Consider the following 21,510-nt stretch of genomic DNA (forward strand, 5'->3'; position numbering starts at 1 on the left):
TCCTCCTGGGGCTGCAGGTTTGCCTTGTAGGTGAGTCAGGGAGTGGTATGGCTGTAGCTGGACATATATGGGCCAGTAGCTGAGCCCAGAATTTCTCAAAAATTACATCCAGTGAGTCTTTTGCTTTAGGATTAGGGTAGTGTGATGCATGCTGCTGCTGCTGCATGCCACGAGTGCAGTCGTCGCTTTTGGCTGCCATTTTCAAGGCCTTCCCCTCTGGTCCGTCTGTTTGAACCATCGGCTGTGACAGCAGGTCAGAGACCAGGCTGGGTCTGTGTGGCGGGGACCGGGATGTCCCCCACCGGTCCAGGGGGGGGGGGGAATGTTTCTTTCGTGCTTGTGGCTCGGAGTGGTGAGCGGGAAGCGGCCGCCTTCCCAACCCCCCTTCTCTCGCCAGCCTTGTTCCGCCATTTCGGGTCCCGGGCACTCCGGGTGGTGAGACCGGTATCTGCGGGTGCCTACCGGGTTCCCCCATCTGTTGAGCTCCTTTTTGTGGGTTTTCCGGGTTTGTGTGCCCTGATTTTCAGTGTTTGGTCGTCCGTTCGGCGGTAGCTCAAGCTTAGCCCGTCTTGCTCGCTTGCTAGTCAGGCTCCGCCCCTTTAAAGAAACTCTTGACTAAAATGCAGGTGGATGTCACAGGGTGGGCCAAAATTCAGAGAAGAATTTGTCAGATAAACAACGTATTTGTTAGTAGTTAAATTTGTTTGTCACAGGTACACAATATTGGGAGATTCATTCATTATTTCACGAAGGAACAAGGAGTAAAAATTAGTGGAATTTAAATTTCAAAACTGAGACAACTGTTCAGCGAGTGCATAATTTGAATAAATTCCCAGATTAAATGGCAGTCAAGGATCTGGTGTACGTGAACAAACCGCGTACACATGAGCAGTTCAAGGAAAATATCTGTGCGGAAATTTGAGTGCTCGAACCTCAAACATGAACTAATGTAATAAACAATACAATAGAAGGAGCCCAAAGCAAAGCGGCAAATGGAGCTCATTGAAAAGTTCTCATCTTCCGTACCTAGTCAAACCAATCTCCATGCGTTAAGCATTCATTGTACGTAATGTCATTGAAATTGGTTCATTAATAAAAACAAACTTATTGACGCCTCAAATCCTACTCCACCCTGTACATGCAAAAATTGGATATTTACATTGCGCTGATAACATTTCAAGTGAATGTGCAGAATTAAGTGATTCTCCTTTGCTTATTTATAAAGTTGTTTTTTTTTACAAAAATACTTTTTGGATTTCGCTAATATTCCTAAAGATCGCTTCTACCTTTTCAAAGATGGCTGTTAATGACCATGCTAGCACGCACATATAAAACAGCTTGCGTTCCCAAATACATACAACGTGAAACTAGTGACACGAGTTGAGCAAACTGGCACCATCAAACAGAAGTGTGCTTTTAAATTCTGAAATTCTGTATCTTAATGTATGGGCTGTATAGCTAGCACAATGTATCGCTATTTTGTATGAAAGAGACACTTTAATTGTGCTTTTTATGACATATACTAATTGCTTTTCTTAAAGCATCAATTCTTTGGTGACACCCAATGGTTAATAGCTGAAACTGCAAGATCATGTTCTTAAGGGATTTATACTTTATTAAACACCATAAAAACACACACACAGGTTAGTGGTTATTGGACTTGAAGGCTGTAGGTGCCCCCCCCCCCCATTTCTGGATCAAACTGTTTGAGTAGTTTGACCAAAAAACAGGAATCCATATTATGAAGGTCATTATAAGCTTAACCTAACAGCGGACACGCTCAGTCTATTCATAATCTCTAAGAATGGACAAGCTTGATTTGGCAAATATGCAAGTGGAACTTATATATTAGCATCCTGCCAACTTGGGCCAGGCCATGGGAACCTCAGGGACCTCTGAATTTGGCCAAACTGCCAGAAAACGTTATGACGAAATACCAGGTGGTTGGTACCAGCAGCCTTTTAGAACCATAAGCACTACAATATAATGTAGTGGTTATGGTGATTAGATTGTTCCTTTAATTCTTGTATTTGTCATTTATTTTAAAAGAATTAAGCCGTGAATTATGAATATTAACAATAAACAGATATATTTATGTAATATTTTACGAGTAATGATACATTGAGATTTCTCTTGTCCTGGATCCACAAAACATTGCATGATTATAATAGGGTATAATAAAATACAAAAAAACTATATTAAATATTAATACACAACATATATACAAAATGTAACATAGAACAGGTAAGAAATATATAAATCAATCATGACAGGTGCATTCTGTTTTGAGATATGTAGAGAGGGATCTCTTAAAGGATTTTAGACTGGGGAAGATTTGAAAGTGTGCGGGAGGTCGTTCCATAATTGCGGTGCTCTGTAGGAAAATGCGGATCGAGCCACTTTCTTTTTGTATTGAGGTAGATTAAATAAAGTGCTGGTACTGGATCGGAGGTTACAGGAGATGGGAACACCCGGGGAGAGCATTCTGCTCAGGTAGGGTGGGAGCTTCCCAGAAAAGCTCTTAAACACAAAGCTGGAAAGATGAAGGGTGCGTCTGGATTCCAGCAAGAGCCAATTAACCTCTTAACATGTCACAATGGTGGGCCATGTAATTACATTGGAGCACAAAGAAGCAGAACAAGTTATACAATGTATTGGGTTTATTAATGTGGGATTGCTGTGCAGTTGCATACACTACATTTCCATAGTCAATGACTGGCATTAGCATTTGCTGTATAATCTTTTCTTTTACTGTAGGGCTTAGGCAGGATTTGTTTCTGTACAAGGCACCTAGTTTTGGATAAAATTTTTATGAGAATCTTTCTATGTAGAGGCCAAAATATAGATTAGGGTCTAGCAACATACCCAAGTATTTGGATCCCAAAGAATGGACTGCGGTCAGTGTGTTATTTGATTTTTTATTTTAATTCTTTATTTTTGCAGTGCTTAGATTTAACACACACGCTTGTATCGCCACAATAGCGGGTACAAGCCGATGAAATTAATACATATTTTACAGTATCATGGCATCATTAACAGCACTTATTTTTTTTTTTTTATGTGAAAAAAAAAACATGGTTACACAGAAGGTCTACATATAATGTTTAAGAAGACAGTAACTGGTTAATCCTAGAACCTTTGGAATTAACATGCTAGGTGAACGTATCTAGCTCTTGCTTATAGAGTAAAGTATCATTGCTGTTCTATCTAGACAGAGAAATGATTATGCTTAACAAGATATTAAGCTTGTTCAAGATTATTACAACAATTCACAGGTATGGCCTTTAAATACTAGCACTTTTTTTTTTTTTAAATGAGAGGTAAACAGGCAATACATAAACGTCGAATGTTTATACACAGAAGTTAAAGAAAAGCGTGTATACAAATCGTAATGGGTAAGAAAATTAGTAAAATAATAGCAAGGGCAGCTATCATAATGCTCAAGTACAGTGTAGGTGGATGATAGGAGTTATACCCTGTGGAACATCCAAATTCAGGTAGACAGACGTGCTGTCAATGCTAATGTTGCTGTACCCTGTCTGGGAGAGTGAGGAAGAGGGTAGATGACATGTCAAGCATGTTAGTAAAACAGGCGTATGTGTTACCGGATGGTCTTTGATAGTGGAACATCTGCATGAGAAGCTGTATGTGTTTATATGTCATGAGCAGGCTGATGTTTAACTGGGCTATGACGTCCGGGGATCGGTCAGCTAGGCCAGTAATGTAGTGAGAGATATTTACAGTTTGCTTGTGAGAAGCGTTGGCCTAGGACGGGATAAGCCATAACCAGATTATAGCGTGTAAGGATCGGGCCTGCAGTGTTAGGTGCATGAGGTACATTTGGCCTCTCAAGCAAGGGGGTAATGTGAGATGTGTGATGGCAGGCTGTCCTACCGCTAGGACAAATATAAGGGTGCATAACCATCGCTAGGTATGCAGCGTATAAAGACTACATATGCACTTAATAAGTCCCGCTCTCACCCGGATGGGCGCTGGTACAATAATAATAATAAAAATAAAAGGAGCCGCAAGCCGTCCCCTGACGCCATCCGCTCACTTAGGCAGATAGGTCAGTCCATGGCTCAGCGTGGTGGGTGTCGTGTTTGGGAGCACCGGGTATTGTTAGCCAACTGTCCTGAAGTGCTATATATATGATGGGGCAGTAATTGCCCTGGTAGTGGTCGTACATAGGAAGTCACATAAACATTCGGGACAAGGAACATAAGAGTCTCGGAAATGCAGGTAGTTGATCAGGCAAAAGTTCTTGTCGGTATGGGCAGGAGCCCTGGGCTATGGGACCTTCAGTTTTCATTAAAGTTCAGGTTTTGGCCGCATCTGCCGGTGAGTCCTATGGCCGCCTGGGGACAAATTCCGGGGCGTTAGCTGTTGCCCAGCGTGGAGGTTGTGTGAGACTCGTCGGAGGCTTAGACAAGTTAGGCATGTCCAGGGGTAAGCCTAGATGCCTCAGGGCCATCGTTGCTTCCTGCAGGGACCTAATGGTGTGCGTGGATTCGCCTTTGTTAACCTGCAGGGTGTGCGCAGGGCCCCAGCGGTACTTCACGTGGTGGGTGCGCAAGTGGGCAGTAAATGGCCGTAGGGCTCTCCTCCAAGCCAGGGTGGCCCCAGAGAGATCCGCATAGAACTCAAGGTTCATGTCTTCAAAAAGGTAAGTTGGGTGTTCTCTGGCAGCTGTCTGGACTGCGGTTCTGTCCCTCTGGGTTTGGAATTGAAGGATCACATCTTTAGTAGCTGTGGTCGGGGCTGTTGCAGGCTTTGGGATGCGGAATAAGCCTTCCAGCGTCACTGCCTTAGCAGACTTCGGGGTCATCAGTGCTGTAAGGAGCCTGCGTGCGAAGTGGGGCAGTTCAGCATCAGGTATATCATCCTTAACGCCTCTGATCTTCAAGTGTTTCAGGCGGCGGTTGTTTTCCATCGTGGCGAGTTTCAGCTCAGTCTTTTCGTTTTGCTGTTTAAGCTCTGTAATAGCTTGCTGCAGCTCCTTAATTTGGCCGCCGTGGGTTTCTAAGGTTGTGTCCACCACCCTTAGCCTGCCGTCTAGGCCCTGCAAGGCTTCCCTGAGTGAAGCCACATCGGCTGAGATTTTTTGGTGGTGTTCCGCCATCAACTCTCTGATTGCCTCCATGCTTACCGGCGTGGGTTTTACCGCGGTTGGCTGGGGCTGTCTCCGATCCCGTGGCTGTTGTGGCTGGGCCAGAGGGGTCATCTCCTCTGCTTCATCGGATGTTTCTTCGTAAAAATCTGAGCATCCTCCATGCATGGACGCCATTTTGGAGCTAGTCGCGCCCTGGGCCTTCCGCCAGAGTTCGTCGATCTGTAAGTCCAGTCTGGGTTTGTCTGGTTTAAGTTTTTTTGTTTTCCTCCCCATTTTGGTGCCGGTATGCTTTAAGGTCACTACGGGGATAGATTAACCCGTTAATAAGGCTGAAAACGCAGTTTTTGGTTGTTGTGGCCTGGAGCTCTTCAGCCATGCGACCATTCGCTTCAGTAGTCAAGCGCCGCCCCCATTTGATTTTGTTTTGATGGCTAGATGGGAATATGTAATTTGTTTAATTTAGGTAGTGTTCCAAAGATCGTTATGACAGTTTTGTCAGTGTTTAGGAAAGTTTGTTTTTTGCGATCCACTTTGAACTGGTCTTGGAACACAGCCTCAAGCTGCGGTAGATTGGGTTTGCTTGTGTAGATTACAGTGTCATCTGCGTACATGTGTACATTTGAGTCTTTGCAGACATTAGACAGATCATTTGAATAATGTGAATAGTAGGGGGCGAGTATGGAACCTCGTGGAACACCACACGTGACTGGGAGAGGAAGTCGCTGTCAGAAATGGACACATATTGCGATCGATCTGATACATATGATCGAAACGAGGTTATGGGATGATCACAAATAGCTGAGTATTTGCGGTAAAATGTCGTGGTCTTCTGTGTCAGAGACCTTGGCAAAATCAAGGAAAATAGCTCAAGTTTAGGTATTCTTGTTCCATGCCAGTTTGAATGTCATTGCAAACTTTTAATAGGGCAGTTGTAGTTGAGTGATTCTGGCAAAAATCTGATTGGTCAGGGGTCAGTTAGTTTGATTGTTGGTAATACCCAGATGAACACTGCCGGTTTATTTCACCTTACTCCAACTCGTTAATGCATACTTATTGAGACTTTCTGTAGACTGCCTCTATTTGTATTACCACTGTCTACTTATTGACCTTGTTTATTGTTTTACTGCGATTTGATTTGCTATTGTGACATTTGCATACATTTGATGTTTTCAATGTGTTCCGTATAGTATTATTAAAGATTCAACTGATCTCTATTAAAAAAAAACAAAAAAACAAGGGTAGTAAGGACGTAATTTAACAAACAGTATCTTACGATTAACGGGTTCCTATTTTCATGATGTGATAATAATTCTCAGAATTCTCAACAAGGAAGAGCCAGGTTGAGAGCATCATACTGGTATCCTTCACCCTCTAATTGGGACATTATTTTCCCAATTTCCCTTCACTAGAAAACACAAAAGGGTAAGTCAAAACAGCATACCGTAACTAATTTCTATCTCAGTACAGTGCATGGTGCTTAGAGTATCATGAGCACACTCATTTCTATGAATGGCTTATAGTGGCAACTTTAAAATAAATAAATAAAAAGCTATAAAAACCCACCGGTGTTTTCAATCAAACTTAGTTCCGAGTTGCCTTATGGCAATATTGTCCATAGTGAAGATGCTGTGTGCACATGCATGATGCGCAATGAGGGAAGGAGCTTTCTCTTCTCCCTGGAGAGACTGAAGCCACTGTGCAAGCTCAGTCTGCTGCTCTATCAGTGCAAAATACAGCCCAGTTAAGTCACACAGCAGCTGCTAACAGTTTACAATGCAGTGCAATCACCCTGTGTGCTGACTGGAATTGTGACTAGGGGGATAAACTACGTACCCCATAAACCTCTCTCCGGCAGTAGTTTATAGGATAAGATCAGTCTCTATAGAGCTGATTAGAGATTCTCTTACTGGTGTGGGAAGGGTCCACTAAGCCAGCGATGCCAATTCAAATGTCCCAAATTTAACATTGTATTTTGAATGCAATAGGTTGACAGACAGATATCTGGTTCCTCATCTATTTTAGACTACAACTCAGAGTTTTACAAATGTAGCACAAGTAATGCAGGTAACCATTTTTTGTTTACATTTTTAATGCATTAAATATATAAAATTTAGTAATTTTATTTAAATACTCCCTTTAATAACACTTGAGCCATCTGCGGTGAAATCCTAACATTGTTCATGTGAAATAATTAATTAGCAAAACCTGAATTGTTAACAGAAGTGTTTATAAACCAGTGTGTATTCTTTTAAAAATAAAAACAAAGACTCATTTAAAAAAAACAAAACCAAAAACATTTTATTTCATAAAAACAAACTAGAAACCATTATTTCAGGATTTACAATCCGTTAAATACGAGTCTAACTAGTTAGGCTCAGATTCATTACACAATGCTATGAAAAACACAAGCCCATCTCTGTACATAGCATGGTAACTAACAACGGCCCTTAATGCCTTACTGACCTAGTGCATGAATCCCATAGGAGACTGACCCCCATTGCCAGCTCTCCCGACACAGACGCTTTTGTCTTAAAAAGTGCAAGTTAGTGGCAAAAGGTAATAATGTTAAAGCAGGCAGAGGGGTTAGATGTAACTGTGAAGGGATTTGGGTGGGTGAGGGATTCAATACTGTAAATGGGTTTGGTAGGTGCTATTTATTTGACACCCTCGAGTCCTCTAAGTGCATTCTACACAACTCGAGGTTCGGTCATGTACAATTTAAGAGACATGATCGCGCACGGTAAGGTGCAAAATACAAGATACAGAGTTTCTTGGCAAGCTACGTGACCCAGTCAGGGTGTGCAAGGTGCAAGTAATGTTAAAAAGCAGGGTTTGGTTAGGTGTGAGGTGCCTGACATGGAGGGATTCTACTGGGTGCAAGTTCAGAATTACAGCTCTGTTTCGTGCAAGTTAACCCCTTGAGGAGACATGACATGTGTGACACGTCATGATTCCCTTTTATTCCAGAAGTTTGGTCCTTAAGGGGTTAAAGCACACAGCTAGGATCTGATAGGTGCAAATTTTGTGACACTGTAGGATTCGGTTTGGCACAGTTTGTGACTTTCTGTTGGTGCAAGTTATGTAACTGCACTTTAAATGTGATAGGGTAAAATTTCAGTGAAATAATAATGTGGGGATCATTCAGGTGCAAAGTTAAGTGACTGAACTAGATTACACAGCGATGTGGCATCTAAATCTGACATAACACTAGGCTCTCTTAGATGCTGGTTAGATCACATAATGCAGGATTCGGTCAGGCATAATTTACATAAGATAGTAGAGATCTGATTAGTGCCAGTTAATCAAGAAAGCTTCTGTCTTGTGCCAACTGCATCATACTGGCAGATTCTGTTGGGTTTGTTGACTTCTAACTCGGGGTTCTATCATATGAAAGAATAAATGGAATCCACTTTTTGTAATGACAAGTTATTACGCACTGCAGTCATTCACCGTAACGTGTATGTATGTATGGAATAGTAAAAAAAAAAAAAAAAAATGAGAGCTGAATTTTTCAAGCAAACACTTGGCACTTGCCTAGTGTGATATTTTCCCCTGGGCACCAATGGAGACGTGTGGATGTAGCAGTAGGTTTTTCTTCCCAGGTCTGTCAATGCCTGCCAACAGTGCTTTTAGAATAAGCCATTTGTGATATGTGTGTCTTTGGGGAGCTGGCATATAAAACCAGCCGTGTCTGTGGACTCTGGTTGGATGTGTTTTGGCTCTATTAGATGGTGCTATGTGATGCTCAATACAGGTTCTACTTTCAGAACTGTGGCAGGAAAGAGAAATTACATAATGCTCAGTAGATCATTCCATTCCCCGTATAATAACAGTCAAAGTGCTTCTCAAAAGGTACAGTATACTCGCTTACATCACAACCATAATGTTTGATGCAAAGATGCATAGCATAAAGTTTACACATATCGAACTAGATAAAAGATATAAACATTGTTTTGCGTATAACATCTATATACATTGCTGCTCTGCATACAACATACATGGACCTGCATATTACAACACTGCTCTAAGTACAAGAATAAACGTACACAAAATAACATTTTTTTAGTTTGCACATAGATATATGTGCTAAAGATAGACATCTGTTTGCATGAATCAATATATTTCTTTTCGTTATAAACTTCTATATGCATGAAATAGACAGAAAGCTCTGCACAAACACTGCATCACACACACAGATTATATACATTAACCGTAGCAACATCTAGGTGTATTCTGCTCTGCATAGAGTTACAAACGGTTCTTCTTACATATACAGATAGAAAGGAGCAAATGCACTAGATGGCTCTGACGGATTCCTATAGCAGCAGCAGAGGTAAGATGCTCTGCATTGGATGCTAGCTATGTACTGATGCTTATTAAAATTGATAATTAATATTTCATTATAAAGTGGCTAGATATGCTGTAGATAACTTCGCCATAGTTAACCATGGCACGCTGGGATTTTATTTACTTACATAATCCTTGATGCCCTCTCCCAGGCTAAAGGCTGTCTAAGCATCAAATAAAACATAGTTAACAAACATGAATACGCTAACACATTCTTTTGGTTTCGTACACATGTCTAAATGATCTGCTATGTTGTACAGTATAATGGTAAGCACTCACAAATATATTTACGAAATGGAAGAGATGATAAGGTCATGACTCACCATCTCTTTATGCTGTACTAATAACCAGATATCTTATTTCTGGATAAGTGTTTCAAATTATTTAATATTTAGCAAAAAAAAAAAATATTTTCATAGTTTGATAAGTTTTGATATATTTTTGATACTTTTAATATTTTGGATAAACTTTTTTTGAAAATTATTTTTTCAATATATTAATCATATGAAAAATGTATCCAAAAAATCAAAAATCAAATAGAGACCTTAGTTTTAAAGCATGATAGACAGGCAAACAGCTAAATGATTTGCACTTAAATTGACCATAGCACCATGATAAGCATTGGCATTGGGATTGAACTAGGAGCACAGTACTACATACAGTGTCTGACTTCGACCCCGGCCATCTTTGCAGGTAAATGAGAATAACATAATGCATCACATAGCATACAGAAATATGATCAAGTGTAACTTTTTTTTTACAAATCAACGCTGCTTTAAACAGAATGTAAGATAACATATGCAAGGTGCATAGGTGGTTGGTGTGCACAGAGCTTCCCTTGAATATTAAAATAATATAAAAGATTAAGCAATTTTCGATCTTTAAATCTAAAATACAGATAAGAAGTGTATTTCCTTGGACTCTAGTCCTGTTTCCACTTTCTTAGAAACTCGGAACATTTGAAGCAGTCATTTATAAAACAGCTTCACAGCAATCAAAACTCACAGGTCAATGTCTTTAACGAAGGACTGTCAATTCTCTGGACACCACTGAATAAAACAAATAAAATACACCTACAACTTATTAAAGGACCACTATAGTGCCAGGAAAACATACTCGTTTTCCTGGCACTATAGTGCCCTGAGGGTGCCCCCACCCTCAGGGACCCCCTCCCGCCGGGCTGGATGGAGAGTAAAGGGTTAAAACTTACCATTATTCCAGCGCCGGGCGGGGAGCTCTCCTCCTCCGATCCTCCTCCTCTCCTCCCATTCGGCTGAATGCGCACGCGCGGCAAGAGCTGCGCGCACATTCAGCCGGTCTCATAGGAAAGCATTATCAATGCTTTCCTATGGACGCTTGCGTGCTCTCACTGTGATTTTCACAGTGAGAATCACGCAAGCGCCTCTAGCGGCTGTCAGTGAGACAGCCACTAGAGGATTTGGAGGCTGGATTAACCCATTTATAAACATAGCAGTTTCTCTGAAACTGCTAGGTTTATAAAAAAAATGGGTTAACCCTAGCTGGACCTGGCACCCAGACCACTTCATTAAGCTGAAGTGGTCTGGGTGCCTAGAGTGGTCCTTTAACCCTTTTCATCTGGTGCTCTGCTACATGATAATCCAAAAACAGCCAATGTACATATTGCAAATGAGGAAAAAGAAACATTTTTAAACATGTCTCCACTGTATGCTTTCCTATGCCGTTAATAACAGTGAATGGCACGGAGCTAAGATGGAGACGCCCATTTGCAGAGTAAAGAGGTGTAGATTCAGGTGTGCAATTCAATTTTTCAGATCTTATAAACACATTTGTTAAATAAATTGGATATGTAAACAAAATATTACAAATCCTGGGAAGCAATAGCTCCATTTTATATTCTAATTTACCATAGCGCATGGCACCATGGACATATAGAATTATAGACATGATTGCATGCATTTTGGGATACAATGTACAAGTGGATAACCGTTCAAAACCACCACCGATTTGCCTATCAAGCCTAATGGTCATCATGCCCATAATACAATACATTTCACCTCAGTTATGCTGGAATTCATTATGATAATGAATTTAAAAATATATTAAGACCTTAGATAGTTTAAAAAAAATCTGATTGATAATGTATTTTCAAAATTGTGGGTGTTGAACTATAAAAGCCGATATAAAGGTACTCCTATTTATTTAATATTTCCAAAAAGTTGTAGAATCTACAACTAATGTGTATATATGCTACTAGGTATACATATATATGGGATTATATATATATATATATATATATATATATATATATGTGTGTGTGTGTGTGTATAATAAATAAAAGGTACAAATGTACAAATAAAAACATGATAATCTGAAAATAGAAACTCCCAGATAAGAAAATAAGTCAGCAATGTACTCCTTTTGATTCTTATGTGTAAATCCCATTTAGACATCTTTATATACATTCTGTACAGGTACAAAGATTAAATGGCCAAATAAATCTAGCTTTGTGTTAGAGATTGCATCATTACTTACACATAATCTATATCATAAAGACAGAGTATTATTATATATATTATGATAATATATACTATTTAGCACCGTTGAGATAAGTAGATTGCGACACTAATATAAGGAGTTACCTGAGTTTTGCCATATAGAATTCAGGGCTGCGTAGGTAAAATCCTTTAAGGAAAAATAATCTAAGCTAAGCCACATTGATTTCAGATCAGTAAGGACAAGCCAAAAACAATGACGTGGAAGGGTTACTTTTTCTATGATAGTTGCTTGTTCCGTTCACCCATGTAATTGCAATTAAATGCTTACTGGGCGGGAAGTGCTAATACAAAAACACAATTACATTTGCATCACTTCTGTACCACGGGTGACATCATCACTCCATGATGCTCTGGGTGGACTAATGTGCAGTCAGGGATATGCAAAGAAAATCTGTATTAGTGCATGTGTGTTCTAGGTATTCGTTACATGTACGTGCTGTGTATACTGTGTACATGCAACACTGTCAGGGTTAAATTATTATTTTACATGATATGCCCCTGTAGTGCCGGGACAGCTAGGAATACAATGTCAATTAAAAATACAATTTGTTTGGTATTTAAAAAAAAATTAAAAATAGCAAAAGCCGCAGTTAGCTTTAAGTAAGCCATTGGATTGGGCATAAACCTCAGATGTGATGGTTTTACTTAAATATATTTCACAACAATACAAACGGTGCAGGAGAAAGGTCCAAACTAGATGTGCAAGTAATAAAGTACGCAAAACAACTTGCATATACTGCGCAAGAGCAGAAAAAATGAATTGCTTGCTACAAGTAGCAAGCAAGCAGGAATCTAAAATAATAAAGTTTGTTATATATGTGCTAAATATAAGCCCCAATTGTTCTACGTATGAAAAGAAAAGAAGAACAAAACAAAAAATTCACCACAAAAGAAAAATTAGGTTGACAAACAAAATCACGTGCTTATCAGGGTGCTATGATGCAATAGCAAACCACACAGGAATTACAAAGCTTTCATTCAATGGAGTACATCTAGTCCAGTGTCTCCTGATTTGTAAAATAAAACCTTCTACCATATAAAAAACATACTATTCCGGAATAAGTTAATGATCTCTTATCTCTGTAAGAGATACAAGTCTGTATATAGGTGTGTATGTAAACATACATACACACATATATGCATCATTCTAAAACCATTATAAACTTGCTCAACCATAATGTGTGTTTGTGCATACACTGATGCACACACACAGACATACACACATGTATTCATACATTCTTACATACCAGCACACATTAAACCTAGGGCAGTAATTGTTAGTGGGGGCATCAGGAGATCATCTGCATCCATTTTCTGGTCGATACCCCGTTCAAAAAACAAGAGTGTAGTGTGTATCAGTGGGACTGGTGGTTGGGGATGCCTACGTCCGTGCCCTTGTGTTGGGGTCTGGATTTAGGGGAGTGAGCAGCTGCTGATGAAGAGGAGGAGGAGGAAGACGAGGAGCCACTGCGTGTGTCAACCCCAGTGCTGCATTGCTTTAATTTACGCCTCTTGGCGAGGGGGGCATTCTCCACACTCTTTAGGAACACACCTTCTCTCTTTCCACGGTTAAATGCCTGCAACATCAAAGCGAAAGTTAGTGAGCGTGGAGAAAAAAACTGAGTTGTCAAATGGTTAAACAGAGTGCAAGACTGAGTCCCAAACTTCTATTTCAGACTTCTGTTCCGACCAAAGACAATATTAAAGAATCCGCGTCACAGTTTGTGTGTGAAACAGATGGCTGTGAATCTGCAACACAGTGTGAGATAAATATACATTGGGAATCTGCATAATTGTCTATGTTTGAAAAATAACGCAGAGAAAAAAAAAAGATGGCTGGAAAAGTAATGCGTGAAAATCTTATGTGAAACATAAGGCTGGGAATCTGTGTTACAGTCTGGGCAACATAGATTGTCAGGAATCTGCACAACAGTCTGTGAGTGAGAGAGAAAGGGTAGCAACTTGTTCTGATTTTGGAGGTGACGTAGTCTTTTATTGGGCCATGAGATTAGGTTATTCCATGGACTAAGATGTAACGGTTTCCTCCTCAACCCAAAGGAGATAATGACCGGACCATGGGCAGCTTCTTCTTATTTGGTTGCGTTTGCCAGAAAGTCACACACTTTGTTTCCCAGAATAAACAGTATCATTATTCAAGCTGGCATCATATGTCCTTTCAAGAAATAAATTATATTTGGTTTTGCATAGTGATGTGTAGGAACACGCAGTGTAATTAAGAGAATAAGGTGAATGATGCCAAGTTCATGGTTCACATAGATGTGTTATCCTTGAGTTTAATAAAGTATAAAAAAAATTATCTTTTATGCACTTACCATAAAAGTGGCATGGACACAAGTTTTTGTGGCTAACCCACTGGACTCCAGCACATCAGGTGTCATGAGAGGAGTTGAGGAGAGTGGACGGCCTCCTCGCAGCCACTCACTCTCCTGGAGATCATGCAGATTTAGTCGACAGGAAGGGTCAACAGTCAGCAAGCCTGGGCAAAATAGAACAGGAGATTAATTCAGTAACATTTTCTATGGCTGTCCAATCACAGATCCCAATGTAGCTCAATGAGAAGTCTTTGCAAGGCAGGTGCTCTGGGAAACTGCCCGCCTCTTGAGTTTAGTTCCACTGCGCTAATCAACAAGGAAGTAACAGGACCGATTTTCTGATTGAGCACCAGAGGGGTATAACAAGATTCTTTAATAAAAGTGCCAATTTCTATTGAAATCTGCACTTTTTGTAAAATAAAAAAAAGAGGACACAATCTCCACACATAAAGCACAAGCTAAAGTGGTCTGGAGTGTACTTTTAAGACACATGCTCCATCTATGAGGTCTTTAAATGTTGAATTCTGGTATCCTGCATATGATGTTGCATTCATTGAATGAACGTCTCACAAGCTCTGATTTAATATGAGCCAAATACAAAAGAACATTTAATTAGAGGATGCACAATGCTCAGGCTACTTGCCTACTTACTGGGATTGTTACACTGGGTTTAAAACCAAGCAGTGCACACAGGAATTGTAACACTGTGGTGAGTTGGTGTATAGGGGATCATACAGCATAAATAGAAGAACCATTATCGTGGATTATATTTTAGTCAGCACACTATGTTCTTGCCATTAATTTTTTTTGTAAGCTATGCTTTTTTTGTTTGTTTCTCACATTCCAGAATGTAGTGCTGTTGCTGTACACGCAGTTCTGGATCTGAAGTATTCTTTAATTCTGCGCTGTTCTTTGTGGCTGTATGGACCATTAAAAGGTTACTTGCGGTGTGATTAGTGAGAGGCAACACAGGATTTAAACTCTTGCAACATTTTGAATTAGTATGTTGTTTATGGCGTTGGGAGATTTCTGATGTTTTGCATGTGCAAATTCAACGTCTAACAATAAATCTAATTCGGAGACGTGACTTTTACAGTGAATTGCCCAGGACACTAACCTCTCACTAGAATTTTGGCATCCTCGCTCACATGTTCCCAACTTGCTCCTTCCATGCTGAAGTCTCCTTCTTTAATTTTGCGGATAATATCAGCAGCACGACTCTGTGGAGATCCACGTCTTTCACCTTGGAAAGGTACCTGACCAGACAACATGGTGTACTGTAAGGCAAGAAGTGAGATCATGGTGTTAAATAAAAAGGAAAAAAACTATTACAGCTTTCAAAAAATTTGCATTCTTTCTATATTTTACATAACACGCCCTCACCCCAATCCCCTGCGCCCCCACCACACTTATGTATAGACTAGAAGTAGACATTTTGTTTCCACACTGAAAACCATTTCTACATACACAAACCTAAAATTCTGACCCGGGGACCTAAAGCTATACATTAAGAATCTGATTAGCTTGCATGCATTAATACACTGCAGGCAATTCGGGAACTCACCACCACTCATTGGAAACAGGAGGAACAGGAGAATCTATTGAACATACTGAATAATTCAATATAGAAGAGACTCTTAATTAGTTTTTGATCTTCAAATATATTCTGAATTATTTTTTTCTATTAGGTAGATTCAGTGTCAATAGCTATGGCTCCACATCTAATGGAAAACACTGCACTATTTAAATACATTGTCTAAGTGTTGTTGAAGCATTTATAAAGAGTTAAGTTTTGCTCATTGAACAGTACATTTTCTACATTGAAACCAACATTGCACAGTCAGAAATAAGTCGATGAGTTACATACTTTCTCCGCTTCTATTTTGCCAATTTGGATTACAATCCACCACAGCCCTTTGTTCCTAAATAAACAATCTCAACATTTTTATTATCTCTCTGGTGAATTGTAGTGAATTAAACACATAACTGTAAAAAAAGGTAATTTGTAAAAGAAAGTTTCAACTCGGCTATCGTCAGAGTTTGGCTAATGCCAGAATAATCAATGTGTTTTTCAACTCATCACAGTTCATGGTTTACAATACACATAATAAAGTGTCATGGTAACAACTCAGCAAAACCCTAGCTGTCAATATTATAGCAAATACAGCACCGTAAATATGCAAAATACTGTAGAGATAACTTTCTAATTTATTTAAAATAAAAAAACTTTTTTACAGTGGATGCATATTCTGAGCTTAAGTAGATTTATGGATAATGTGGGGTGGTTACCTACATCCAAACCTGTACTATACAGCCTTTTGTTGGCAAACATATAAGTTCTGCATCTCATTTAATGACCCATTTGGCATTGACAATATTTACATGACTCACTAGGCATAGACTATAACAGAGGCCAAGGGAAGAATCTGATATTTTACACCCAGTATAAGGGGATAAATCACAAACTTGTGACCAAAAAGAATGAACATGATGGTAACACCACTATTAGTGAATATGTTACTTAAACACCTCGATTGCACCAATATAATCTGGCAATGGCTTTTTAAATATCTACCAGTTGATCTATTATTTTTGTAATTCTGTACCTTGAAATGTATCAGCCATTTTACATCTATTAAAGGGACACTGTAGGCACCTAGACCTCTTCATCTCATTGAAGTGGTCTGGTTGCACTGTCCCTGTCCCACCAGCAGAAAACATAATTTTAGAGAACCTGTGATGTTTTGATTGCAGGGTTAAGAGCGACTAGAGGCGCTTCTTGCTGTTTCACTGAGTTTATCTCAGTGAAACGACACTGGACATCCTTAAGCTTTACATGAGGACATCCAGTGTCTTGGAAAACCCCATAGGAAAGCTCTGATTAATAATACCAGTTGATTATAAATACCAATTTCCACCATTTATATTTAATAACTTTCTCATTAACCAAAGTATCCAATACTTGCATTCATCACTCCACTTTGAAGCCGTTGGAGTCTTCAGACTGCATTCTAAACCAGTCTGTTGTCATAGCTTAGAAGACAGATCAGAAGTGGCTGTTCACCCATGTGTCTGTGCATTACTGGACATATTAGTTGTAGTGGAAGAATGCCTCGTATATGACCACCAGTTGCTCTCTGGTCTCAGCCACGTGACTAAATCATAAATAAGGAGGAATCTATGTTTTCCAAATTCCATTCTCTTTCCTCTGTATTTATAGACACTTGAAAGTCTTTAAATGTCACTGCTCAGAGGCTGGGAAGAAGCTGATTTATAGACTACATGGAGGGTTAACTACTTTTTTTATAAACTTTATTTCAGTGCAAATTCCGTTTTTGAAGGGACGTTCCATGGAATCTGTATCCCTATGGGTGCATTATAACTAAATGAAAGAGCAGTTGCTTTATCATGATGGAGTTTCTACTCAGGGATTGCCTAGCAACATAACAGAGGGTTTTACATTTCCTGGCAGCGTTCGTGTACAGAGTTTTTCTGCCCAGATTTCGCCCCACCTCCTAGAATTTTGGATGTTCTCTGTGTTCCGAGTCTGTTGAAGCCTTCCGAAAATGTGTGTACAAAGAAATTGGCGACTTGGGAGAGTTCGAAAAATAAATAACTGTATTAATTGTATTATGCAGAAGATTTAAAAATAATTAAGCTTCTTTTTACAATGCATAAAACAAAAGTATGAAACGGTACAGCAAATTGTGGAGCAGCTTAATTGGTAATCACATGTCCTCTAATTATCTCATAACTATAAGTGATAATTAATATAGTAATTCATCCACTTCAAATGTGTGGCATATAAAGATGCTGATTAGACAGCATAAATATTGCACAGGTGTGCCTTAGGCAATAAAGGTACTCTCCACATGGGCATTGAAGGGGGATGGAAACCCCCAGATCTCTACAACTGGTGGAGGAGGAATAAAATGTTTTTTAATTAAAATTTTATATCCTGCAGCTGCTTTTCAAAGCAGTCACCTATTACTAAAAGGAGGATCAGTAGACCATGAGGCTACATAAGTGGAGAGGGAGGTGCAACACAGGTGACAATCGAAAGTGGTTGCTGGGGAAAATAACTTTGCTGCACGCTCCTCTAAGTTGCATTGATACCTGGCTGTGCAGAACTGACTTATTTCCAGATATGCCTTATTTGAGATCCCAGACAGCATCAGAAGGATGCTATTCATAGAAACATAGAATGTGACGGCAGATAAGAACCATTCGGCCCATCTAGTCTGCCCAATATTCATCGGTAGAGAGGTGGGTACATTAAATAGGATACAATAGGGATATGTCATGTCATAATTAGTCCAAAAGCCAGCTTAACCGCCAAAATGTAGTTTGATCAGATTGGACATGTATATGAAGTCTTTTTTTTAATAAATAGATAATAGAGAAGAAAGGCTCATCTTTACCCGCTGGAACAAGATCATTTTGGCATATTGAGATAATCTAATCAGATTTGCTGAGGATGGGACATGATTCATCCTGCATCACCGAGGTTTATGTCATCACGCCCACCTTCTCCACCTCCAGCAGTAATCAGAATATGTGTTTTAAATTACTGTTCCAGTAATCTCTATTCTCAGAGACTTTAAATGGGAAAATTATTCTTACATGATATTGCATACATTCAAATATGCTACTTTTCAAAGTTTTAAGTGATCAGTGTTTCAGTTAAAATGTTATAAGGGGGGTGGGAGAGGGAGGGGTTGGCCTGACCGCAGAGCTGAGCGGATGCATGTTAGAGCTGCTCCTGATCATTTGGGTAAATATTGCCAACTACATTTCATAATCAGCCTGCAAATGACTCAAATGGTCCACCAAGCTTGAAGTAATACCAAGGGGCTCACACTGGTACCAAATAAGCAGCTTACCCAGTGGGAATCACAGGAGTACTATTTGTGGCCTACAAGCATGGTCGGCGCGGGGGAGGCGGCCATTTCCCTGCCGCCACAAACGCCAGCAATCTGGAACTTAAGCCCCTGTCACCCCCCCATGGGCCAGTGAGGGTTATCCCAGTCCCAGGAGAACCCCTCCATGCTCCGTAGCAGCGCTGCCAGAAGAGGTCTACTCACCCTACAATGATGGCGATCACCAATGAGCCTTGATACAGGAAAGACGCCTGGCATCCTGGCAAAGCTGGACGACATATTCTTTGCATTCTGGAGGAAACTGGCACTTAGAAAGCGTCAGGTCATCGCAAACACTCCAGACGAGTACGCACCCAAAGAGCTGTCTGCACGTTCCCATCACAGATGCAAAGTTCCCCGAACACGGAGAGCATGAAAATGGTGCCGCAAACAGCAATATTTTCCTCCTGCACACATCTAAATCTGGACGCATCGATGCCCCAGCGCAAGAAACTGTCCACTACATGCAAATCCAGCTGTCAGCCACGGCCAGACATGATGTACCTGTCATGCCTGTATCCCCTCTCCACACTGGATCCTAACGCCATCGAGGAGAATCTAGAGGGTCTCACTCTGTACCTGTCACTCTACTGCATGTCCCCACACGCATGGTCCACTAGGCCTGATACTAGGACTCTCGCGACTGGGCTATGTGTTACCCCAGCGGGGCTTGGTTGACCAAGGCGATGAGCCGAGAAGATACTGTCTCTAGCACAATGAACTTTTCTACCACAAGTTGTGCGGGAGAGAAATTTTTGTTACTATTTCTGCTTTTCCTTGTTTTACACTGGGGGAGTGACATTGAGAGACCCACTAAGAGGCCCCCCGGTTATCTAGGCTTCAGTCTCTTGTCAAACCTGATGAGCAACCGTCAACTGTCTAATTTGTCTACCTAGATTTTCATTTTCAGAACTGCCTACTTGCCTCTGATGCCTTTGATTTGTATACCCATGCATGGTTGGGCTAGCCTGTTCAAGTTTTCATAGTTTACTCAACATATCAAGCCTGATCATTGTAACATAAAATAGTGCTATGCCATGTTAACTCTTGTTTTACACATGCTCGCTACTGCTGTCATGGCATGGCAAGCTCATTTGTTATCTGTAATCTCATGCACAACTAAAATAAAGAATTGAAACAAAAACTGTTATAAAGGGCTTTAATTTCCAGGTCCCAAACCTTTTGATGAAAACACAAAAAAAATTGGAAAAAAATTTTTTGTGAGTATATTACTTACTTACCGGTACTTCACATCTTTCCCATTACATTACAAAAAATATATATATTATACAGCATTAATATAAATTACGCACTGTATTCTTTCTACTACTGACTTTCCATTGCTGTTGTGTGTTCCTGATTCTTTTTGTTACACTTGCTATCACAGCAGAACTTCCCAAAGAGGGGCACACCTCCCGTGAGACACCAAAACAATGGCTTCATTGCCACTGCATTGGCATGTGATAGGACAGTGCGTCACTTTGTTCCTATGATTCTCTCAAAAAATCTAAGATGACTAGTCTTGCACATATTATGGAATTAACAGAACAACTACAGTACTTGTCAAGGACTGACAAGATGATTGGAGGTGTACAATGTATTTATTCTTATTATTTTTTTTTTATAAATCTATATATTTGCTAGCAATTCAGCTTATTGTAGTGATTATGTGTTCTGATGTTATTATACGGTCTTCCAATTTAAAGTCAAACTATTTAGGAATGGTTTAAAAAGAGGGAACTTTCTGGTGCCCACCAACTACCCAACTTGCATTATCAATGTCAATTTTATCAAACGTGAATGACATTGATTGACTGAAAGTGCTTGGTTAACCAAGCCAGAAAAGCTTAATGAAATTGGCACTGGGCACCTAAAGATGCTGAAATGTTTATTCCACTTTATAAATTGGGCCAAATGGTCTCCACGTGCGGGAAAAAGCCACGTCTTATATCAAACTGTTCCTTTAACTGAGGACCAGATCCAGGAAAGCCTAGGTAACATAATCACCAATCTGTATTAGGTATGTTACCTAGAGTGTCCCTTTAACCCCTTAAGGACCAAACTTCTGGAATAAAATGGAATCATGACATGTCACACATGTCATGTGTCCTTAAGGGGTTAAAGCTCTTCAATAAAAAAAAAAAAACTATTGTACCCATGAGGGAAATCTATTAATTAATGTATTAATTATGTAGCATTGAATCCTTTTATTAAAAAAAAATATTTCTGTATAAATTATGTATTTTTTATTTCTCCTCCAT

The 21,510-nt window shown here is 39.8% G+C and overlaps 1 protein-coding gene across 1 annotated transcript in view; it reads right to left on the minus strand.

Annotated features, from left to right (window-relative positions):
- Nucleotides 1-11,764: 11,764 nt before the first annotated feature.
- LOC134579199 (ribosomal protein S6 kinase alpha-5-like) overlaps nucleotides 11,765-21,510 on the minus strand; it is a 47,435-nt gene continuing 37,689 nt past the window's right edge. Inside the window, exons 15-17 of the mRNA XM_063438407.1 lie at nucleotides 15,448-15,607; nucleotides 14,331-14,494; nucleotides 11,765-13,574 (exon numbers count right to left, since the gene is read on the minus strand). Coding sequence (XP_063294477.1) covers nucleotides 13,353-13,574; nucleotides 14,331-14,494; nucleotides 15,448-15,607 — 546 coding nt within the window. The 3' untranslated portion in view covers nucleotides 11,765-13,352. The remainder of the gene's footprint in view (nucleotides 13,575-14,330; nucleotides 14,495-15,447; nucleotides 15,608-21,510) is intronic.

This window comes from Pelobates fuscus, chromosome 12 (assembly GCF_036172605.1).
Source record: "Pelobates fuscus isolate aPelFus1 chromosome 12, aPelFus1.pri, whole genome shotgun sequence".
Taxonomy (NCBI): Eukaryota; Metazoa; Chordata; class Amphibia; order Anura; family Pelobatidae; genus Pelobates; species Pelobates fuscus.